Below are 25,114 nucleotides of genomic sequence, written 5' to 3'. Positions count from 1 at the left end.
CTGGGAGCATGCCACTGGGCTGCCTGAAGTCTGATTTCCTCCAGGTTCAGTCTAAGACGCCCTTTATGGAAAACTGAGTAGATGTGTGTGTTCTGTGTGTGTCTATGTGCACATGTACATGTGTGTGAAGGCCAGAGGCTGACATGGTGTGTTTTCTTCATTTGCACTCACCTGACTTTATGAGACAAGGTCTGTCATCAACGAGGAGCTCTGTGACTTGGCCCCTGAGCCCCGAGGACCCGCCGCTTACCCTCACCAAACACACGAGTTTTGCTCTGAGCCACAAGTGCTCTTACGGCCTGAGTCATCTGCCTGAATGAACAATTCTGACAAACAGGGTTCAGTGGCTAAATACCCTACTCTCCACTTGCTAAGAGTGTTAACGAAGTAAACTTTGGTCGAATAGCAAACGCCCGTGCACCAGACGCTCAAAGATAAACTGGAATCAAGCACCCAGAAGTTTCAAGGCTCCTGGTGTCATTCCCAAAACAAGCAGAAACTGCCAAGCAAAGAGAGGAATCCCACAAGTATTTGCTCCTGGTAGTAAAGAGCCAGGGCACCGGCCAACGCTACAGACGTTGACCCCAAAGATGTCATAAAGGAGAACACAGGTGTCCAGAGTGCGTTTTATAGACTTTATTCACCTTAAGAAGTATCGTAGTTTGCGAATGGCTCCTAACTCCAGGAGAGCTGAAGATCCCCCAGGAAATTAGCAGCAGCAGAGTTATCCCTACAGTCAACAGCTCACTCCTCAGTCAGCACGCACCTGTCACCCAAGCATGGGGCCCTGAGTTTGGATCCCCGGCCCATGTAAAGAGCAGGGAGGGCATCAAGTCTGTGAAGCCAGGGCTGGGGAGGTGGAGGAAGGTGGCCCTTCATCAGACTCCAGGCTGCTGAGGGGCCCTGCCTCAAAAACACAGCGATAGAAGGACAAAAGGGCCCGTCAAGTAAAGGCATTCCCGGCACAAGGCTGATGACCTGCGTTCAATCCCTGGAACCATGCAAGGTGAAGAAGAGAGCTGACGCCACCTAATTGTCCTCTGACCTCTACATGTGTGGCTTGGCATGCTCCCTCCCCCATTAATAATAAATTAATTATAATGTTGAAAAAACGGAATGTAGAGAACGACAGAGGAAGATACCCCCTTGCTGGCTTCTGGCCTCCCCACAGTGCACACATGCATTTGCTACACACGATCAGAAACTGAATAAATAAATACATGGTCAAGAAAATGTTTTGGTTTTGTTTGTTTTTTCGAGACAGAGTCTCTCTGTGCAACTGTCACTAGCCGAACTTGTATCAGTCCTCCTGTCTCTGCCTGCCAGATGCTGAGATAGCAGGTGTGCAGTACCTTCGCTGGCACCTGAGCACTTTTTCTAAACTCACTGCTGCCCCTCAGGCTCTCTGTAGACTTAGAAGGATCACCAGGAGCAGCTTTCCCGCCCACTGTTTCTTCCTATACTGCACGGCTCGGGAGCGCTGAGCTGGGGAAAGCGTCTTTAACGTGGGCTTGAGCCAAGCCTGCAGGTCAGAACCTTGTGCTGTAGCCTGGCTGCGAGGTGAGGGGGATGACCACCTGGGCTGGGGCGGAGCTGACTTTTTTTTACTTCATTCTTCTATGTGCACAGGTGTCTGCTTCTATGCCCGTGTGCCACGTGTGTGCAATGCCCCCAGAGACCAGACGAGGGCGTCGGATCCCCTGGAACTGCAGTTAGTGACCACTGGGAGCTACCAGGTGGGAGCTGTGACTCCAGCCAGGGTCCTCCGGAAGTGCTTAACTGCTGAGCCGCAGCTGGAGGCCCTGGTTTGTCTTTGTTGAAAGAGTGGCTGTCACGATGCTGGGAGGGATTCAGGGCAGAACAGTTGTCAGGGGCAAGGAAAATGGGAGACTTTCAGGAGCTTGGGGTTGACCTCATGCCTCATCCTACACTCATCAGCAGATCCTATGGGAATTTCAGAACAGTCAACAAATATCCGGCTAGAGTGTTGCGGAGTGGTGGTTACGAGTGTGTGCAATTACAGTGGCATGGCAGTGGCATTAATTTGTATGTTCTATTAACCACAAAGCTAGCTTTTTAAGTGTCCACTTTTCTATATATTAACTTTATAGATTTTTGAAAAGAAAAAAATCAGACTTTTAAAGATCATATTCTTTTTTAATGGGTGTACTTGTGTCTGTGTGTGAACCACATATGTACGGGTGCCCTCAGAGTCCTACAGAGGGCTCAGAAGCTCTGAGTAGAGTTACAGGCAGTTGTGAGCTGCCTGAGTGGGGCTAGGAACCGAACCTGGGTCCTCAGAAAGAGCAGCAAGCACTCTTAACCACTAAGGCATCTCTCCAGCCCCCATTTTTAAATGTGTAATTGTGTGTAGATGTGCGTGGATATGTACATGACTGCAGTGCCTGTGGGGGCCAGGAGAGGGCATCTTAGAGGTGGGGTTATAGGCAGCTGTAAGCCACCTCACCCACGTGGGTGCTGGGAACCAAACTCAGGTCCTCTGCAAACGCAGCACGAGCTCTTGGCTGCTGAGCTATGCCACCACTGCTCTGCCCCAAAGATTTCACATAATGAAAATGTGAAATTGGAGGGACACAGGTATGTGGCTACCATCCCCTCTCTACGCATGTGACAGTGTCCCAGAATGCACAGCGTCCTCCCTGAGCCAATGCTGCTGTCCTTATTCAGGTACATGGGCTCGGAACCCAAAGAACCAAGTGACCGAGTCAGGGCACCTTGGCAGGAGAGGCAACAGAGTCCAGTGGGCAACAGCAGAGAATCTTGGGAAGGCAGCTGGTTACACAGCAGGAGAAAGAGACAAGGGCCGCAGAATGGGGCGTCAGGCCTGCTGTGAGGGTGGTTAGGAAAGGAGCCAGATATTTCCTTTCCCAGCAAGCAGCCCCTTCACTGAGCTTTCCCAGTACCCTGGGCCAAGGAAGTCTGATTATATGACCTTGTCAGGCAGATTAAAGGCAAATACACTGATGAGGACAGAGGGCCGGGCAGGACTGGGAAAAGCAGTAGGCAAAAAGAGATCTCTCGAATATGTCGTGCAAAGCTTCTACAGGGTAGACAGCAAGTGAAGGCCCTTCGAGATCTCCAGGACTCGGTCAAAAGCCATCGCTGGGCAGACACACTACCACAATGTAGGAAAGTCTGAAGAAAAGTCAAAAGCGGAACAGCAGTCAGCCCAGCCATTCCCTGGGTCATATAAAGTGGCCAACACTTAATCTTGTGGAGACAGCAGGGATGATGATAGAGACCTTTTGATGACATAGGGGTCTGTCCAGGAGCTCCCGGGTCAGCCAGGGCAGCACCTGAGGACCAAGGGCCCAAGAACCCACCCTGTGTTCACAGCAAAGAATGAGGACAAGAATCTCCAAGAGGGGGCCTGGAGAGATGATGGCTCAGAGGTTAAGAGCACTGGCTGCTCTTCCAAAGGTCCTGAGTTCAATTCACAGCAACCACATGGTGGCTCACAACCATCTATAGTGAGATCTGGTGCACAGGCACACAGCAGGCAGAATGCTGCATAAATAATAAATAAATAAATCTTAAAAAAAAAAATCCCCAAGAGCACCAGGAAGCGCATTCTGCAGTAGGCTCCATCTCTTGCCTTCCAGGACTCCCGTCTTCTTGAGGCCAAGCCCACTACTGTTACACAAGGCTGCCCCCCCCCCTGCAGGGCACTGTAAACCCTCCTCACCACAAGGCCCAAGCATGCTTCCACAGGCCTCACAGCCCACTCTGAGGAAAAACGGCCTGAGGGAGGACAGCTTGTGCCACAGCTGAAAGCATGGCCGGACTAAAACGCACATTTCAATAGCAAGAAAATCCCCGTTAGGGTGGAGCACAACCTCCTGCAGATGGACAGATGGGTAGGGAGGGGCCTGTGCAATGCCAGCAGGTCTTGAGTGATCTATGGGGTTTTGAAGCATGTCCAAGGCACCAGGCTCCACCAGGCCTCACTGAGAGGGAAAACCAGCATGCTACTCTGTTCAGTTATTCACCCACAGAGAGGCATGGAATCTATGTTAAAGCAGGACGGTGGGTGAAAGGCGTACCAAGAGTAGACAGTGCTAGCATCTCCCTTTCAGAAAGGAGACAGGAAGCTTCACTCTCCACCCCGCCCCCAAGTGAGGAGTAAAGGACTTATCCAACCTATGCCAGACGGAGTTTGGGAATTCGGTCACAGAGAATGTCTAAATCGTCTCATGTTTTTAAAAAGGATGAGAGTTTCTCCTCAGAGCTCATTACAGTCATCGGCTGCTCGGGGAGCACTGGACATGGAAGCTCAAAGTGGGGTTCCAGAGACCATTTATCCTTCGGTTCCCTGGGTTTGCCTGCAGGAGCGAGCAGGAGTTGTGATCTAGGCTGCAGAAGCGGAGTTCCCAGGTAGATGTTGTGGGCTCTCTAGATGAATGTTAGGGTTCCCACCAGCCCTGTCTGCCCTCTGCCCCCACAGCCCCGCTGCATGCCCAGCCTCCTGGGAGGTCTTCCCGCTTGCCCCCTTGCTGCAGAGGGTTTTTCTGTTCTCAGGACAGCCTTCTAAGTTCCCAGGGCTCTCTCAAGCCCAGAAGTCATCTCTAAAACTCATGCTACCTCTCTTCACAAAGACGAGCAATTATGGTAATTGCCCCTCACCTTGGACTCACCCCCTGAACAGAGTGGAGAGACTCAGGCAGGGTAAAGCCACCAGGGTCTCTCCATTCTGCCCTGCCCGCTCACTGTGCTCCCTCAGTCCCCTGAAGAAAGACGGCCACTGTCCCAACCTCTGCTCCTCAGCAAGTACCACCCTGTACTTGTGAGTTCTAAAGCTCAGGGCCCCCAAAGCTCAGACACAAACCGTCATTTCGGCAACGGAGCTTTGGCTCGCAGCAACCTGCTCAGCAGGTTCGCACACGCTGCCCTGGGCTGTGACGCCACACAGTAGGAGCTGGATGAGGTGAATCTGCATCTGAAGCCCATCCTTCCCCGAAACTGCTGTGTGCCTTCAGTAGGGAGGTTGGCCTCTCTCAGCCTTGACTCATCTTGAGTAAAACAAGGATAACCTTGGTTCCCACACGGAGTCTTTCTGGGTACTGAGGGAAGTGATGAATATCATATTCCTCCGGGCCACAGGACAGAGGATAACATTGTTATTGCTGGAAAAAAGTGCTCAGGGGCTAGGGAGATGACACAGTTGGTAACGTGTTTGCCAGTTTGGATTCCATGTAAAATGCTAGGTACAACATCTGAAATCCCAGAGCCAGGGAGGCAGGAGCAGGCCTTCCTGGAGCTTATTGGCAAGCCAGCCCACCCCACCCCACCCCACCCGCCATCAGTAAGCCCTGCACCCAGGGAGAGACCGAGATCAGAAAGTAAGGTGGGCGCCAGCCAGCTTCCTCTACATAAAGGCCAATGACCTGAGCTCCACCCCTGAAGCCCACATGGGAGGAGAACAGACTCCTGAAGCTGCCCTCTGGCTACCACAAACACAGAGGCATGTGCATGCACACACACACACATACTTATACACACACACTCTCACACTCATACACACACTCACACAAACTCACACACACTCTCACACACACTCATACACACTCACAAACACACTCATACACACACTCACACACACACACTCATACACACACACACTCACACTCACACACACTCTCACACACACTCATACACACTCACAAACACACTCATACACACTCACACTCACACACACACACTCATACACACACTCACACACACACTCACACTCACACACTCATACACACACTCACACACTCATACATACTCACACACACACACACACACTCATACACACACACACACTCATACATACTCACAAACACACTCATACACACACTCATACACACACACACACTCATACATACTCACAAACACACTCATACACACACTCATACACACACACTCACACACTCATACACACACACTCATACACACACACTCATACACACTCATACACACACTCATACACACACTCATACACACACACAATCACACACACATACACACACAGGTAAACTGATGTAATAAAAATAATTTCAGAAATAAAAATAAAAAAGGACTGAAGATTTCTGATGTCAACCTCTGGCCTCTACACACATATACACATGTACTTCCCACATACATAGCACAAACACACAGATGAGAGAGAGAAGCTCAGGTCCTGATCCTGGCCGGTTTCTCGTGAGCCACCTCATTAGCTTCTTGTTAAAAGGTCTCTTCTCCTCTTTGTCCTTTTAAGACTGCTTAGCATAAGCATCCTTGACCTGCCCTAGCTAGATTCTAGCAACATCCCCCTCCTCGGGGCTCGACCATCCCAGATCTCTCCAGACATGGCCGAGCTCTGCCGAGATGTGCCGCACAAGTGCATACGCACGTACGGAAACAGGAGAGGGTAAGCAGGGTGTGCTGGGCTTGGAGCTCAGCGGGTAGACTGCTTTCCTCACTTGCATGAAGCCTTGGGTTCCGTTCCCAGCAGCGCAGGAACCAGGGATGGAGGTATGTGCGCCTCGGTGGCGGCAGGAGGACCGGGGATCAAGATCACCCTTTGCCACAGGAGATCCCGTCTCTAGGCTGGGGCGGGGGTCAGTGGAGGGGCCGAATTTCCATGTACAGAGCCTTGAATGCACTCATGGAAAGTCCGCAGGAATGGAGACTCCACACACACACAGGCCCTCTGAGTTTCTTTACATCTGCCAGCCCAGTCACTGGGCTCGTAAAGATGCCTGTAGACTTCATTTGGCATATACATACAGAGTCCCATTGAATGCAGGGGCTCACTGGGCCCCAGCTCCCCCCATCTGGTCAAGAATGTACTCAGGAACTCGGCCTAGAGGAGAATAAAGAACACAGGGGGTTTCTGTGTGCTCCCTGCCGGGTCCTTGCCTGCAGCAGACGGGAGGAAAAGGAAGCCACGCCAGGGCAGCAGGCTGTGGCGGTCATTCCTGAGGCAAGGGGCATTTTGCCAAATGTTCGATTCCCTTTGACTTGGTGGACTGGACCCAATTCCTCTGTGTTCTATTTTTCTAGTCCTGAAGAACCAATGGCTTGGTGAATGAGGCTTGTGCACACTGACAAGGGACCCGGCCCACCCCTCCAGGTTTAGGTACAGTGAGTGACCCAAGAAGATTGAACCCCAAGGCTCGAAATGGTGAGGTGGAGGAGGGGTGAGCATGTCTGTTTGGGAGAGAAGTGTGTTTACCCAGTGTTATTTGAAAACAAGAATTCTGAATTCCCTTCCTACCTCATTATGACTTCTTTAACATTTGTTTTTAATTTATCTGAGATCATAATCTTCACTGAGAACTGCATATGAGCCAAACTTGAACTCGAAAACCAAGTGAGGCCTTTTGTTCTGCCTGTGCTAATTAGTGTGCAAGAGAGTCTGATTTCTCCCCTCCCCACCAGTCGGAAACACTGGTTCCCATTGATGTAACTACAGCATTGGAAGGGGGTGAGGGCTGCTGGCTGGGTGACGGGCCCCAGAACAGGTATCAGGAAATGGAGGTTCTAATCCTGGCTGGCTCACGGTGCTCCACTGAGACAGGTTATTTCAAGCACAGTGCTTCATCTTTAAATAAACTGACCGCTTCCTGCTGGATGTGCCTAGTACCTGAACTAAAAATGACAAAGGCCTCTCGCGTTCTAGTCGGCAGTGTTTGAAAGTGAAGTTCCAAGAGCACAACAGCCAACAAACCATCTATAGTTCTCATTCTGAAAATGGCTTCTGAAGTGGGTAGCTCCCCTTAGGTCTACTTGGAGGCCAGGAAGTCTGCTCTATGATCCCTTCCTTCATTCAACAAATACCCAGTGAGCCTTCTATGTGCCTGGTGCTAAGAATGTAATAGAGATGGGATATAGCAGATCTACTCCCTGGCATCCTCAGCAAGCTTAGGATCCAGGAGACAAGTGTGTTCTGGATAAAGAGGCCATGTGTTTGCCAACAGTGAAATGTGCTTAAGAATTTGCAGCAGGGAGCCATAGGTGAGGCTTTGGCGGAGGAGCAGAAGGCATGGAGAAGGGTAAGGTTTCAACCACAAGGAAAGCCTTAGCCAAATGGGCAGAGAAATCCTGCAGGACCCACTCCCTCAAAGAAATCCACAGTGGTGTGTCAAAGGCCTGAGAAGTCTCCCCTGATGAAACACGGCACGGTCTACCTATTAGCATCCCAAAGACCGCTGGGCAGCATTGATAGAAGCCTATTCTCAAAGCCCGCAAGAAACTTCAGTATGAAACAAAAGCCCTTGTTCATAACTGGAAAACTATCATGTCTCCTCTCGGAGCGGCCAAAATACCTCGAGTCGCTAATGTAATTCTAAAGTATTTTCCTTGGCATAGCCCTATCAAAACATATGGTCTCTCCAACCCTCACACACCCTCATCATTACAGAGGAAGAGAAGTCTACAGACATGGACCAGGGAACCAAGTTCAAAGTTCCATCTGCAGCTCAGACTTCTGCTGTATTTATTTTTAGAAGGCTGTGCAGCCTCAACTCTGAGAGGAATTGGGAGGAAAAAACCTACCATAATAAGCAAAATGCGATGATCATCCACCAATGATGGACTTATCAAAACTACACAGTGGAAGACAACAGAAGCACACAATGATTGCTCTTGTTAACCTAAAAATTTCCAAGGAGGCAGGTCTTTGTATTTATTTTATTATGTACTGTGCATAGAAAGAAGTATAAATAGACAATATTGGGTATTCATACACATGTAGACAGAAGCAAGACTTCATATTCGAGGCAGTGTCTCAGAGTCAGGCTGATTAAATCGAAATTTAAGAGCCAGGGTCTTTTGGAATATGGATTCAAGAAAACTGGCTACCCAAACACAAACGCAAGGAGGTAAAGATCTCACTGTGTGGCAAAGCACCTGACTGGCACACAGCCCTGGGTTTGATCCCCAGTACCGCATAAACTGGGCATTGAGGTGCAGGCCTACAACCCAGGCATTCAGGAGGTGAGGCAGGAGGATCAGAAGTTTCAGTCATCCTCAGCTACACAGCAAGCTAGAGGCCAGCCTGGGCTACATGAGAGCAAATCTGACAACTTAAAGTGAGGGCTACAGAGATGGCCCAGTGATTAAAGCACTGGCCTACAAGTGCAAAGACCATAGTTGAACTCTAGAACCCATGCAAATGAGGCAGCCCACCTATAACCCAGCCTTTAAAAGTGGAGAGAAAATGGGCTTGAGGCCAGCCTGGTCTACAGAGAGAGTCCCAGGGCTACACAGAGAAATCTTGTCTTGAAAAACAAAAAGCAGAGACAAGAGGTCTTCCATATTGGCGGGATTTGGGTTTGAGAGACCTTGCCTTGAAGAATACTGTGGAAGACACATAGGGGATGGTTCCTGACACCAACTTCAGGCTCATATATGTATGTGTATGTGTACACAAATGCACACTCACACATACATGTGCCCACAAACATGCAAACATATATACACTCATGCTCACTACACATGCACATGAAAATGAAAAACAGGAATTATATGTGTGTGTGTGTATGTGTGTGTGTGTGTGTGTGTGTGTACAGATAAATATGGATCAGGCACAGAATAATTCCCATGTACAACTACAATTATTAAGGAAGTAGAGAAAATGACTGAGCGTTGAGAGCATACTGAAGCCCATGTGGGGCTGCAACTTAATCCAAGCATTCCTGGGAGGCAGAGGCAGGCTCGTTCTGAGCTTGAGGCCAGCTTGAAATACACAGCACGTTGCAGGCCAGACGAGGGTGCAGTGAGACCCTTCTAGAGCAAGGAAGTTCTGAATAGGTGTTTTTTAAAATACAATGAGCATATTTATCTCACTTCTAAACTCCACGGCGTTGTTGGTGCCCTCATGTACTTTCTGTGGGCACTTTGGTGTTCCCATGGGGCTTCTGGATACCTGTCCCCATCAAAAGGGGCCAACTCCTTCTAGAAGTGACTCTTCAGGTCTGGGGCAGGAAGAGATAGGGCAGACCTGGAACGTCCTGCCATGCCTCAACTTGTCCAAAGGACTCGGCCACCAATTAGAAAAAGAACCAACTGGATAAAATGAGACAATCTGAGTATCAGTAAGGGGAGCATTTACAAACAGAATGGAGGCTAGTGAGTGCATTTAAATCCACAAGTTCACTGTAAATTATTAAACTTCACAGGACAAGAGAAACTACCTAGGAACAGTAAGAGCCAGGCATTGAAATCATGATTGGGTCACAGCAAGGGTCTGTTAACTCTGTAAAGAGCTAGCCAGTAGCTCTGCTAACTGTGTAGTCCAATAGGGCCTCCATCTCAGCTAGGAGACTGGGTTCCTTACCATGCAAAGATGCCCTAAGTGTGCAAATGAATAAGCAGAGCTGTGTTCTAATAAAACTGTATTATAAAAGTGTCAGGTTGGGTTTAATTTGTAGATGTTGATTTACTATTTACAACTAAATAGGTGATGACAGGTGCTTTCATTTTAAAAAGAGCAGCTAATGACTGAAGAAGGAAAGGAATGCTACAGGACATTTGGCTGGCTAACAGAGTCAGGAAGGCAGGTGTGCTGACTCCAGAGAGGGTCAGCAGCTCGAGCCTCTCCTTGGGAAGCAGTCTTGGAAAGGTGCTGCTGAAAGGTGCAGGGAAGAACCTGTTGGACCTGCTAGGTCCGGTGCCGCACGCCTTTGATGCTAGCACTCACGCCACAGAAGCAGGAGGATCTCTGTGAGTTGGTGGCCATGCTGGTCTACAGAGCCTGTTCCGGCCAGAGCTGCATAGTGAGGCACGGACTCAAAGCAAACAAACCAAATGCTTCACCTGAATAAGCCATATGGGCAGAAGGAGCTGCAGGATAAAGTGCTTGCTAGTAGATGGAGGTCATAGCAGAGTGCTCGGGTGAGGAGCGCAGGCAGGTAGATCTAGGCCAGCCTGGTCTACAGAGTGAGTCCAGGACAGCTATACAGAGAAACCTCGTCTTGGAAAAGAAAAGAAAAAACTCTTAGCTGGTGAGATGGCTCAGGACAGCAGCGCCGAGCTCCCTGGCCTCAGTCCAATCCCTGGGACCCAGGTAGCGGAAAAAGTAAACTCCCCAAGTTGTCCCCTGACCGTCATGCTCATGCTGTAGTCACACATAAAATAAATGAACACAATTTAAAATGTTTAAAGAACCTAAGCTTACAGCCTGACTGTAATTCCAATGCTTGGCAGGCTAAAGCAGGATTGTGGGTTCTAGGCCAGCTAGACCCATGTAGCAGAAGTTGCCCTCATAAACAAACAAACAAGGTGAATCTGGAGCTGGGTGGCGAAGCACAAACGCGTAGCAGCAGCCAGTCCCCGAGTGGCGCTCAAGGATTGTGTTCTAGGCTCAAACGGGCTACAAAAGCAAGACCCTGCTCCTCCCAAAAATAACAAGATAAATAACAGACTGTGACAAGTTCTGCAGAAGTGAGTTGAGAGGAAAAAAAAAAAAAGCGAGATTCTAGCTAGTAAGTTATTTACATTCCATGTTGAATGCAGAATAGAACATCGACTATCTCACTAGGAAAAAAAACACCTCCCAAATCACTGTTATGTCATTCCGTGATAAACCCACTCTGACCCAGACATAACAGAGACTACAGAGAGGCTGGGCTTGGCTTAGTTTTTATTATTATCATTATTATTATTATTATTATTTGGCAATGCTGGTGATCAAAATCAGGCCTGTGTGTATGCCAGGCAAGCCCTTCACTACTGCCCTGCTTCCCCCCCCCCCCGCCCCCGACAGACTGCCAAATGCCTTGCCCCTCCGTCTTGATTAGGATTCACAAATACACCAGTGGCCTGACAAATCATTGCTCCTGCCACCGCGTCGAGGTATAGAAACTGGACCCTTTGCTTGACAATCACCACGGGAATCATCCCTCTGCCGGTCACAGGGGCTGCTAAAACCAGTGGGGAAAGGTTGGTGCAGAGCCCAGGACTCAGTTTCCATAAGATGCTCATTCATTTGGGCGGGAAACAAACAAACAAACAAACAAACAAACAGCAAAAACAGAGAAATGTAGTAAATTTCTTGGGGAAACTTGGCAGACATGCTTCGGAGTGGGATGGTTTGAGACAAGGTGGGCTCTTAACCTTCCTGCCTCAGTCTCCCTCAGGTGGACGCACACCAGGTCCAGCCCCCTGGCAGACAGGATTCTAACCCAGTGGTGGACTGAATTCCACACCAGAAAGAAAAGAATGCACCAAAGCAAGTAGACCCGAGAGTTGCTCTAGAGTGGCAGAGAACAAACACCCATAGTAACCTCCCGTGGTCTGACACGGAACCCTTCTTAGCCCAGGAAAGTGTCTTTCTCTTTTAAAACGCCCTAGTCAACAGTAGCTATTACAATTTTTTTTGTTTGTTTGTTTCTGTTTTGGTTTTGGTTTGTTTGCTTGTTTTTGCCAGACAGGGTTTCTCCTTGTAGCCGTGGCTGTCTTGGAACTCACTACGTAGACTAGGTTGGCCCAGAAGTCACAGAGACCCATCTGCCTTTGCTTTCTGAGTGCTGGGAATAAAGGCGGGTGCTACAATGTGTTTTTCGATGGAGCTGAGATTGAACCCAGGGCCTTGAGCATGCTAACCAGACACTGTCCTGCTGAGCTACATTTTCTGTGTTCCTATTTTTTTATTGGTTGTTTGTTGTGCATTGGTATTTTGCCTGGATGTATGTCTACGTGAGGGCCTTAGATTACCTGGAAGTGGAGTTACCGGCAGGTGTGAGACGGCATGTGGGTGCTGGGAACTGAACCGGGATATTCTGGAAGAGCAGCCAGGGCTCTTAAGCACTGAGCCATCTCTCCAGCCCCTACTCCACCCTGGTTTAAGTGCGTGTTTTGTTTGTAAGTCTCTGTCTCTCCCCTCTGTGTGTGTGGAGGGCTGTGGGTGCATACACGTGTGGAGATCTGAGGCAGCTTCCAGGAATTGGTCCTCTCCTTCCACCTGGTGAATCAGGGCCTCTCTTACTGTGACCCTGCACCCTCCAAGCTAACTGGACCTCAGGCTTCTGGGGCATTTTCCCGACTCAAGCTCCACCCCCCCACCCCACCCCTGACCCCGTAGGAGTGCTGGGATTTCAGGTGCATGTTGCGGCTTGTTTTGTTGATCCTACTCAGGTCATCTATTTTGCAGGCAAGCACAGAGCCAGTTGGTGGAGAGGCTGAATGGGAGTCAAGGCTAGAGTCCATCTCAACCCTCCCCGCACGCCAGCTCTGCACACCAGCTCTCCGGTGTTATCTGGAAACCCCTCTGTGAGGATGAACCTCTCCCACGGCAGAGCTGTGACAGGACGGTCTTTCCCTGACAAGCATATCATAACACAAACACTGAGGCTGGAAAACATGAATACAAGTGCAAGTGTTTTCATTTCACAGACCTGGCACAATCCCACCATGGCTCTCCTCTACATTAGCCTGCTTAAAACAGTTCAAGATAATCAGAAATTGGGACCACATTCAATCTACGTAACACAAGAATGCTCACAGATACAAGAAAGTAGGCTGGTCCAGAGGAAGACTAGGCCATAGGCTAGGTCAACAGATGTAGGCAGATTAAATGGAGCACAGAGCACAGAATAAAGAAAGATTAAGGCAGCAATTAACACCATCTCTGGGGCTGTAAATAAAGCTGCTTGAAGACTCTAACCACCCCAGGCACTGAAAGTACCTGAGTGAGCACGGATCACGTGGGCCAACTCCTTTATTCCCAGCACTTGGGAGGAAGAGGCAGGTTGATCTCTGTGAGTTCGAGGCCAGCCTGTTCTATATAGTGTGTTCCAGGCTAGCAGGACCTATAGAGCAAGACCCTGTCTCAAACAGTCAATCAACCAATGGTGCCTAAGGAAAAGGGATAGAAATAGCACTGCAGAGAAAGGATGCACAAGTTGCTAGTTGTTTTGCTTGTATGTACCATTTCTTCAACTTTTGCTCCAAACGGCATCTTCACGTTTGTTTGTTTGTTTGTTTACCTGTTTATTTGGTTGACTTTTTTCCTTGGGGAAACTGCAGCCTTCAGGAAACCAGGTTCCTCCCCACCCCAAAGGTTCTACCACATTTTGGGCTCCAGGGCTTCACAGAACAGCTTCCTGGAGGATATTGGGGAGATTATGCTATCAGATCCACAGGAGCTCACTGTGGGAACAGTTCTAATGGATTCCAGGAACACTGAAGGCAGGCGTCTACAGGGCTACTTTTAGTTGTTTTTAACACTGATGTTTAAATGTTTGTGTTGCCAAATATAACAAATAAATCACTTAGCATGTACGGGTGCTGTGTTTAAATACAGAAGTATTTTGTGGTGCACTGTCTCTGGGGTATGGCTCTCTGTGGCAGAGGGTCACATTCCAGTGACCACATCTGATCCCAGTCTGTGTCTATCATTCATTCACTTCTGTTTGCTTTAGTCAGGTCAATAATCACCTGAGCTTACTCACTATGGCTAACAAATCTGGACTTGTAAAGTGATCTGATTTGCATGACGCTCACGCCTACTTCTTGTGTTTTCTCCCTCCTCTCCCTCCCTCCTCCCCCCTCTCTCTCTTTCTGTCTGAGAAACAAGGACTCTCTATGTAGTCCTGGGTGGCCTTGCAATCACAGAGATTTGCCTGCCTCTGCTTCCTGGCTTTCTACACATTTCCTGTAGTTATGTCTACAAGTCTTGACCCCATTCTCCTTAAGGGATCCAAGATACTTAACCTCACTAAGATTCTGGGCATGGTGGCACATGTCTTTAATCCCAGAGTTGGGGGAGGGCAGAGGCAGGCAGAGCTCTATCAGTTTGAGGTCAGCCTGCTCTACAGATCAAAATCTAGAACAGAGAGACTGTTTGGAAGCAAACAAACAAAGAAACAAAAAGGCTTGGTACCTTGCAGCAGCCTCACGAGAACCCCAGCTTCTCTCACGGTAACTCAGAGCTTTCAAAATCTTTCCCTGGTGTGGCTTTTAAGAGGAGGCCAGTGGCCAAGCGGTTTGAAAAGTAGAGGCAGAAATGCTGCACTTTGGGGGCTGAAGAGACTCAGTGGTTAACAGTTCCTGCTCTTCCAGGAGACCCAAGTTCCACATCCACTGTCTACATCCAATCCCCAGCTGCCTGTAACGCCAGCTGTAGGAAATCCAACACTTTCCTCCCGGCCTCCTCCGGCACCTGCACATACACGGTATAATACATCCACTCAGACGCACACACATAGAGTAACAAACTAAACTATGTTAAGATATATTAAACTATATCAAAAAATATAGAACTTTGTGATTTCTAATGTCAAACCACAACACACAAACATAAAAAGATATCCATACCTCTTCTGAGATTCCTAAAACAATCACCATGTAAATATTCGGTATTTGTTTCTTTAAGCATTAATGGCACTGTAAATAGTCTGTCACAGACACGCAGGACTGGTGGTTTATTTGGGCAGTGCATAGGAAAGCAGGCGACTTAACCAAGCCTTTTATAAAAAGGCTCCATAAGGAAACACTATTTCTATGCTTGGTTTCTCAGGACCCGCTCTGTTAAGCCAACCATGCTGTAATCCAAACTGCAAGGAGAGCAGGCAGACTTCCTCCTCCCGGGCTCTTCCATGCCAAAGACACACCTGTGCGCACTTCCGAGCCTCACCGATTTCAACAAGGAGAAAGTAGTCTCCAGGTTCCAGATGTCAGTAGATAATGGCTATTTCCACAGGTGGTGAAGTCCCTGGGCAACAGGTTAAAGGTTACTGACCCCTGGCGCAAAGTCCTGGCCGGACAGCTTCCAGCCACACACGTACTCACTGCTGACTAGGCGAAGGATGCGACGTTTCCAGTGACTGTTTGTAAGGCTGAGGAGAGCCTACCGGCCTCCGCCCAAGCTGATAGTCACCTCAGAATTTCTGCCCTGAGAAGCAAGCCAGCACCCTTCTCTCGTGTGTATCATGGGGAGAAAGAAAAAAAGCTCCAGACTTCAGACCCAACCATGTTCAAATCCTAGTGCTCGCAACGGCCAACAGAGGGGCCTGTATGCCACACTTGACCTCTACAAGTCTGTTTGCACAGCAGCAGAATGGGATTAACAAGAGCCTACTTCCTAGCTGGTCAGAAACCATGAGAAACACTGAGATTTTAGTTGCCACTGCCAAACGCTTTCCAAATAGGGTGAGACCGTTTACAGTCTTTCAAGAACAGCCCTTTGCTACACACATGCCAGCAATGAAGTGTCAGGAAAAACGGCTTTTGATATTTCTGTTTGTTTGTTTGCTTTGAAGGCAGGATTTTGACCCACACCCACACACCACAATCATCTGTAACTCCAGTCCCAGGAGACCTGATGCCCTCTTCTGGCCTCTGCTGGCACTGCACACACATGGCGAACAGACATGCATGCACTCATATACATAAAATAAAAAATAAAAGCAGAGTCTAAAGCAAGGCATGATGGTGTTTGCCTTTAATTCCAATACTCAGGAGGCAAAGGCAGACTGATCTTCTTGAGTCCAAGCAAGGCCAGCCTGCTCTCAAGACTAGGAGTAGCCTGGACTAGGTCAACAAGGGCTACACAGCCCTGTCAAAATAAAAACAAAAGCAAAACTTTAGATTATAAACATAACGAAAAGATTCAGGATTTTGAAATTTGCTTTATAACCTTAAGGTTTTCAAGAAAAGGAGCAAAGCATATCTTCATGCCTCTTGATGCATCGGAAGAAGCCAGTGCCAGGAAGATGTCACTGGGTAGACACCAGCCCAGAGAAAAGCTGAGTGCCTTTCCCTCCCTCCATGCTCCCCTCATTGCCACATGCAAGGTTTTGAAAAATGAGCATTCTGCATTTATTCCTAAATCTGATCTAGCTTAAGTGTGTGCACAGCATGCCTGGGGCCCTGGGTTCATCCCAGCATTTGTAATCCCAGCATCCAGGAGGCAGCATCAAGAGGTCAGAAGGCCAGCTGTGGGGGTCGGCAGAGTGGCATAGAAAGCAACAGTGCTCGCTCTGAAGGCTGACAACCTGAGGTCAAGCCCAGGGGCCCATGGAAAGGTGGAAGAAAACCAACTATACAAAGTTGTCTTCCATTTACACACTGGAGCACTTTCTACTCCCCATTACGTCACACACACACACACACACACAATAATTTTTTTTTGAAAAAATTTAAGTGTGATAGCAGAGGTTTTCATTTTACTTTAGAAAAAAAAATTCCAGATTGATTTGCAGCATTTTATGGAACAATAATAATAAAAATACATTTTTAAAAGAAAAAGTCAACTGAATGCCAGGACCCTGCCTGCAAAGAACACTCCCTTAGTTTTACTGAGTATAAAAAGGCCAGGCAGGGGCTGGGGTAGCTCCAAGTTAAGAGCACTTGCTGCTTTTGCAGAAGACACGTTTTATTCCCAGGCCCCATGCTGGCTTGCTCCCGACCTCCTGCAACTCCAGCTGGGCGAGGGCTGACACGTGACCTCTGTGGGCACCTGCGCGTTTTTTTAAAGTCCAACCAGCCATGCAGTGCGAGACTCAACCTAATGGCTATCAGGGCCACCTCTGCATCTTCCTACACCTTCAGTCTGAACTGGCCTGGACACTGGGAGGGTGCCTACAAAGCCCATCTTCCGCCCATGCGAGCTTACCTCCCTCCAAAGCTCCCATGTCCTCTTCTCCTCCACTCATCCTAAGTCCTGTCAGCCTACACGGCACGCAGGCTCTGTCCCAGAGCCCTGGACAGTCTTTCTCCGGCACCTGCAGATTGTAGCTCTGCCCTTCCCTCTTCCTCCTCAGCCAGGTCTCTTCAGTGGCTTGACTAACGCCTATACTTCCACCATCTTTCAGGTAACCCAAGGTCGAAAGTGAGTTGTGGGGCTGGAGAGATGGCTCGGACCTAAGAGCACTGGCTGCTCTTCCAGAGGACCTGGGTTGGAGTCCAGAACCTACACGATGGCTTAGAGACAACCGTAACTCCAGTCCTAAGGGACCCAACACCCTCTTCAGAACCTCCAGGACACCAGACATGCGCATGGTACACCTACATACAAGAAAGCAAAACATCCGTACACATAAAAATAAATCTTTAAAAAAAATAAAAGAAAGAAAGGAAAAATAAAGAATGAAAGATACAGCATTTCTTTCCCTTCCAGGTTACCCGCAGTCCTTTGCCAGTGAGATCCCCTTCAGCGACCACCTTCCACTCTCCTCCCACATCCTTTCCTCTACTCCCGCAACAACCCCGGGAACACACTGTGTCTCTACGCTGACACCAAACAGCCCCTTCAAACTAGGGCCTCTCACGGCCTGTGTGAGCTCCGCTGTTGCATGGGGAGCCTCCATCCTGCACTAAGGTGGCAAAGGTAGAAGGCCAGTTTTCCACCCACTGAATTAATTCCCCGGGTCATCCAGACACCAGCGTCAGCTGGGACAGCAGCTACCAGACAGACCCATCTGGGTAGCGCAGCCCCCTCTCCCACCCAACTTTTCTCTCTGCCACGCAAGCCCTTCGGCCTCTGCCTGGCTTCCGGTGAGAGTCCTCCACAGGTAGCCCCTTCCAGGTCCCGGCCTTCTATCGCATCACCTCCCTAAGCAGCGGTAAGACATATGCCAGTCTGACTATTTCCGTGTGACTGTTTTTTGTGTGGCTTGAGCTCAAAGGGCCTCAAGCGTGCGAGGCGACTTCTCTACCAACAAGCACATTTCCTAGACCTTGGAAAAACGGGAGGGTTGTCCGCTGCCTGGTAAGAACAGATTCTTAGAATTCAGGGCTTAACAGGCCCCGTATCATTCTAGGCAATTAGAACAGAATACGTCCTATTACAGCTGTGACTTTTTCTCCCTCCCTGTCTTTATTCTCTCTGGCTTCTGCCCTCTAGATCAGAGTGAAGAGCACAGATAAATGCATCCAGGCTATTTACATTTTTTTTTTAAATAATTAACAATAATTACTTTGAACTAAAACAAGCTGGTCATAGCTCAGGCCTGTAACCCCCGCACTCAGAAGGCGGGAGCAGGATAGGTTCGAGTTTGAGGACAGTCTGGGTTACCGAGCGAGTGGTAGACCAACTAGAGCTACATACTAAGACATGGCCGCCCCGCCCCCAACAACGACAAAGAGTTCCAAGGACTAGTTTAAAGTTACCTCCTCCACTGGCCTTGCTTGAAACATCCCAATTCAAAGGAATTTCCCCAAACATATTCTAAAAAGTGCCTCCCCAGATCTAACTGCTTCTTAACACACACCTCCTTAAATCCTTGTAAACTAACTGCCAACGTTACTGTTTTCCTAACTCCAGTTTGCACCTTTCAGGCAAACAATCTGGCCTAATGCACCTTATCTCCCAGCCCTTCGCGCTGCTCAGGATAAGCACTCAACACTCATCAGATGAAGACGTCAAGGCGTTACAGATTAATTCCCAGCATGCAAATCTTCAGGATCCCAGTGCAGCGGGAATGCTGAAGTCTGGGCAGTACTGGGGAGTCTCCTCCCAGTCAGACTGTGAGTACCGCCTTCTCATTACCGAAGATTCCCAGGGGGCCGGTTTTTTCTCGTTCCACAGTTTCGTTGGTTGACATTTCAAGTTTGTAGGCTGTGTGTGGTTCAGTGGTGAAGAGCCCTGGCTACTCTTACAGAGGACCTAAGTTTCGTTCCCAGCGCCCACCTGCGGCTCATAATCCTCTGTAACTCTCGTTCTAGGAGATCTGAAGGCACTGCACATACACGGTACACAGACATACACTCAGGCAAAACAGCCATACACAAACAAACACAACACTGCGATTATGTTATTTATTATTAGGGTCAAACTACATGTGTGTGCACCCGTGTGCATGTGCATGTGTGCATCAGACCCCCTTCTCCTTGAGCAGTCCTTGAAATGAGATCAATGGAGAATGAGGTTAGGCCACAGGTTTCTAAAATTGTAACAGAGCAACTCACATACTCCCTGCCAGATCCACCTACCTAAGGAAAAGACTGACAGGATTCAAGTCCCGCCTCGGAGTTTGAAACCAAATGTCACCCCAGCGATCCAAGTGCCAAGATTTCGGTAACACAGGCAGGGCACTCCCAAAAGCTCACTCTATGCGAAAAGCCCTCATTAAACTCAAGAGTTATATTTAGCAAAAAATGGAACAGAAGTTATATTTAGATGAAATGACTTAAAAGAATTTTACCAAAAACAGCATGTTTTGACTGATCTGCAAAAAAAAAAAAAAAAAAAAAGGATTTTAGGGTGGCTAGATGGCTCAGCGGATAAAAGTGTCAGCCACCAAGCCGAGTGGCCTGGGTTTGACCCCCAGGTCCCACTTGGTAGGAGAGGGTTGGAGGGTTGACTCCCACATAATCCTGACATGGTGCATGTATGTGCCTCCACCCCCCCAAAAAGTAATAAAGTGTAACAAAGTATGAATCGTTTTTTAAAAAATAGAGAAAAGGTTTTCCTTGGTTGTTACAGAAATTTCCCCCAAACATCCTCCTCCTGCTTCGGGAGGAGCGGGAGGAGCGGGAGGGCGTCCGCAGTTCTAGGGAAACATGCTGTAGAGTACTTACAGGGCAGCACACACGGACGTGACCGACGTGGGCTTCAGGACGGTGACTCCTAGACGCACGCGCGGAGCCCAGCCCCTCTCCCTAGACATGGCCCTTTCTGAGCACTCACACTGTGGTCACAAAGTGCTCCGTCAGTATGAAACTGTCTTGCAGAACCACATCCAGTACCGCCCACTTGGCTCTCCTTTACGATATTTTTGACATCCACTTTCTTGTGTTCATCAGTTTTTGTTTTGGGCACAGACTCCTCCTAGGTAGCCCAGCCTGTCCTCAGACTTGCAGTGACATGTGCCACCATGCTTGGCTTAATTTACATTTTCTTAGAAAAATGCAGTCCACATCACCTAAGTGGTCTTATAAACCCGCAAAGCCTCCTCTGGAATGAAGGTATAGTTAGGCGTGGTGGCATAAGCCTGTGATGTCATCAAGAGGATCAACGCAGTTTAGGGCCAACCTGGTCTGTATGGCAAGTTCTAGGTGAGACTTAGGACCTGTTTCCAAGTACTAGGAACAGTACGGAATGTGGCAGTTCTTCCGTCCTCCACAGCATCAGGTTCCCCAGGGGCTTGAAACAGAAGTACACCCACCTGTGGTGACACACCTGGAAACCTAGCACGCAAGAGGCTAACATAGGAGGGGCCCAGTGCAAGGCCAGGCTAGACATACGATGAGACCCTGTCTCAAAACTTGCCCCTTAGCCCCTCAAGAGTCTCAGGAAGAGACCATCTCCCAGCACCCCAACCAAGCCAGAGTGGAAAGCAGAGATGACCCCTGGAGAAAGACGGCCTGACTACAGGACTGGCAAGTTCCAGCTGTCCAGGCAGCAAAGTTGCCGGAGGATGAGGGCTTAGGCCTCCTGTCCACAACGCCTGAGAGCCAGAGATAATTCAAGAACACCGCAGCCAGTCTCCACTTTGACTTCTGGTTTGCTTATTTCCAGAAAATTAGAACATTGGGGAGATGGGACCCCCCCACTTCTATACTAGGCCTTAAAACAGCAAGGCTTACAGTTGCACAGTTTAGAGGAGAAACAAGATCTAGGAAGCAAGACAGATGGAATCATGTATTCCAAGAATCTTCTTCCAACCTCCCAGCTCCTGCATTATCCCTCAATTACCTACTTCACTGGGAAACAGCAGAGATCCAATTTTGCATCCCATGAAAATCATATTAATTATGTTGATATGACCATCAAGAAAATAATAATAATTTCAGCCATATAATCCAAACAAGAGTTTAACTGTATCCTAACCTGCTTTGCTCACTGGCCATGATGCTCCAGGAGAGTCAAACGAGAAGGAACCTTTCCTAGTATAGCACATCAGTGAACTTTGCAACTGAGTAGGGAGGCACGTGAGGAACACCAAAACACCGAGGGAGCTGAACTCACTCTGTTAGGCCAGTTTATCAGGGAGATAAGATACAGACATGAGGGTGAGATGGGAATCAAATTCCCCAGGCCAGCGGGCTAGGGGATGGGTGTGGAGAGCCAGCGAGAGGGCTCTGGGGGTAAAGACCTGGCCAGCCACGTCTGATGGCCTGAGCTGGATGGTGGGAACTCTCGTAGCAGGAGAGAATCCAGCTGACCACCAAAGGTTGTCCTCTGACCACCAAATCCAGCTGACCACTAAAGGTACCCGGGAATGCACCTCAGATGTACCCAAGTACACACACACACAAACACAGAAAATAAATAAATGTAAAACTGAAAAGCGATGAGTGCGTGGAGGAAATCTCCACCTAGAGGAGAAATAGTCATGTTGGGATGTTTCTGATGACCTTTAACTTCCGAAGCCCTGGCTCAGAGCTGACGTATGGGCATTAGTGGCTCCTAATGATAAAGCAGGTAAAAAAAAAAAAAAAAATAGGACTAAAGTGTCTCAACTTACACACACTGTGATATGGGTGTGTGATAAGGGGTATGGGAGCTCCCCGTACCTGAAAGCAGGAGAAGGAAAGCTGGAGTGTGCTGGGGGGTGGGGGGTCCCTGACATTTGCACATACTTCACCTCGAAGAAGAAACAGCAAGGGCCTAGGTCAATATACACTTTTCAAAAGGACTTCTTGGAGTGCCCTGATGGGTAGCTATGGGGGTCTTCCTCCATCCCAGAGCAGAAGCAAGAGGTGTGTATGTCCGTCTTCATCCATCAGAACCTCCCCCACTCCCCAACCAGTGAACACACACACACACACACACATACACAGCACAGGAACTATGGAGGCCATCCTGCTCCACCAAGTAAGGACCCTGAGATGACAGTAGCAACGCCCACTCAGCACCCGCGTCTTCCCTGATCGCCCTTGATTGTAAGCATACTTCAGATAAACTTTTACTTCAGCTTGGTTCCGTCAGGGGTCCCCTCCTGAGAAGGGCCCTGGATCCCAGCACCAAGAGTGAAGCAGCCTACTCTAGGAAGCTCTGCAGGAGGCGGGTACGCCGCGCCACACAGCAGGAAGGCGTGCGCCCAAGAGCTACCCACCGACCCAGCACCAGCACAGGAAGCCCGGGTGTGGAGTAGCCGCTCGAAGGCCTTGCCAGCCCCGAACTGTACCCCTCGTTCCGCGGGGGAGAGGGGCGGGAGCTTGGAGCCGGAGAGGGGTGAAGGAATCCGCCCTCATTTGCACATTGTCTGGGGCCGGGTCAATTTGCTTAATCACCGCTCTAAATGCCAGGCACACAGCACACAATGCGCTCCCATTAACAGGTTTAAAGTGTCGCAGCGCTCGCTTTAAATGAGAAAAGCCGGCAACAAAGGGGGGAAAAAGCCAAGTAAGAATGCCTCGGGTCGCCCTCCAACCATCTCGGAGGAGTTTAAAACCCAGACTTCTGCAGAAAAATTGAGGCCCTGGTGTGAGGATTGGGGGTGGGGACGAGGGTCGTGAATAATCTACACAAAGTAGTTTGTACAGCTCCCAGCAGTCCAGGGAGCCCGGCGGTCAGTGGCTCACCGCTCAACCCGGGCTCCTCCAAGCCCTTGACCATCTTTCCCTCTGGCCAAGGGAAAAGCTGACGGAACTCCAGCAAGGAAAGAGACCCCCCCCCCCCCCCGACCGCCTCCGAAAGCAGACACAGATCCAAGTTTTCCTTTGGTAGAAGCAAGGGATTTGGGAGGCTGGGAGGAGGACCCAGCAGGCCGCGAGCTCCCAAAGGCGAGAAGTTAACAGAACTTTACTTTCAGCCCGTCACTGGCCAGTGCAATCCCACACTAGGCCGCCACAGGGGAGTTTAACTCCGCAAACAAGTTCTGCCCAGGCTCGGCGCAGGAGGCCCCATCCCCCACAGCACGGCGGAGCCCGGGGGCGCATCTCGCCGGCCCCGCGCCCACCGGTCCCGGCGCGGCCGGGCTGACACTTACGGTGCGCGCCCCGCCGGGAGACAGGGGTCCGTTGGAGAGGTACGGGCTGCTCAGGTCCGGGATCATCAGGAAGGGGTACCCAGGGTAGGCAGGTCCCTTAAAGAAAGCGCCGTCCTGGGGCCTTCTCACTGCGGACAAAACCAGAGCGGAGGGAGGTCAGGGGCCCCGCGGACGGCGCGGCGCTCGGGACCTCCGGCGGGAAGCCGGGGCCCGAGCGCCCCTCGAGCGAGCCCCAGCGCGGCCGCCGGGGGAGCGCAGGGGCTCCGCGCGCGGGCTCGGGGCCCCCGAGGGCCGGCCGCCGCCGGCCGGGGAGCGGCGACTGCCGGAGAGGGACGTACCTTCGGCGAAATAGTCGCGCGGCTTCTGGAAAGCGTCCCGGGCGGGCTGCGGGCGCCTCTCCGCCTGCGGAGGAGACACAAAGGCGAGGGCGGGTGAGCGCGAGCGGGACCCGGCGGCCCGGGGCCCAGCCACCCCCGGGGTCCCTTTACCTCCGAGTCCGAACTGCTGCTCTGATTCTCCGACTCGTTGACCAGGGACGACTTGACCTCGTCCAGGTCCCTCTGCGCCGAAGCGCTGTCGCTGCTCGGCTCCTGCTCCTCGCCCCCCTCGTCCTGGAAGGGGATCAGCTCGTCGTTCGCCCCGAGGTCGTCGCCTCCGCCGGTCGCCCCGGCACCGGAGCCACCGCCTCCCCCGCCGGCACCGCCGCCGCGGCCACCACCGAGCTGGGGCATGGTGGGGCCACGGGCCGGGGCCGCCGCGCTCGGAGCCCCGCGCCCTGCCCGGCCCGGCCCGGCGCCCCTCCCTCCCGCTCGCTGGCCGGGCTCCGCTGGCCTGGCCGCCGCGGCGACAAAGTTTTGACAGGGCGTGGCTCCGTGGGAAGCGGGCGCGGCGCCGCCCAGCCGGGGCGAGAGGCGCTCGGCTCCCGATGGTCCCGCAGCGCGGAGCCCGAGCTCCGCAGCCAGCCGCCGCCGCCGCCGCCGCCGCCGCCTGCTCCGCCGGGGCGTCCCAGCGCCTGGCCCGCCGGGGAGGGGCGATGGGGAAGGAGGGAGGGACCGCCCGGCGGGGCAGGGGGGCCGGAGGGAGGAGCCCCGGCTGCAAGCTGACACCCGCGCCTCGCCGAACCGGGAGCGCTGCAGCGCGCGCACGCACACTCGCACTCACACTCGCGTCCTGCTCGCTGGCACCTTCCGGGGACCGCGCCTCCGCTCCGCGGGCGGCCGCCCTACCCCTCACGCTTCCCCCCTAGC

At 50.7% G+C, this 25,114-nt stretch overlaps 1 protein-coding gene across 2 annotated transcripts in view; it reads right to left on the bottom strand.

Annotated features, from left to right (window-relative positions):
• Tcf7l1 (transcription factor 7 like 1) overlaps positions 1 to 24,702 on the bottom strand; it is a 154,329-nt gene extending 129,627 nt beyond the window's left edge. The window contains exons 1-3 of one of the 2 annotated variants that reach the window (XM_060383521.1): positions 24,356 to 24,702; positions 24,206 to 24,269; positions 23,868 to 23,995 (exon numbers count right to left, since the gene is read on the bottom strand). In XM_060383521.1, coding sequence (XP_060239504.1) covers positions 23,868 to 23,995; positions 24,206 to 24,269; positions 24,356 to 24,598 — 435 coding nt within the window. In that variant the 5' untranslated portion in view covers positions 24,599 to 24,702. The remainder of the gene's footprint in view (positions 1 to 23,867; positions 23,996 to 24,205; positions 24,270 to 24,355) is intronic. The other variant, XM_060383522.1, reaches the window with a different exon arrangement.
• Positions 24,703 to 25,114: the final 412 nt, after the last annotated feature.

The sequence above is a fragment of the Meriones unguiculatus genome, chromosome 5 (genome assembly GCF_030254825.1).
Source record: "Meriones unguiculatus strain TT.TT164.6M chromosome 5, Bangor_MerUng_6.1, whole genome shotgun sequence".
In the NCBI taxonomy this organism is placed as follows: Eukaryota; Metazoa; Chordata; class Mammalia; order Rodentia; family Muridae; genus Meriones; species Meriones unguiculatus.
The sequence above is the reverse complement of the archived record's forward strand: the minus strand, read 5'-3'. Positions and strand labels throughout refer to the sequence as shown.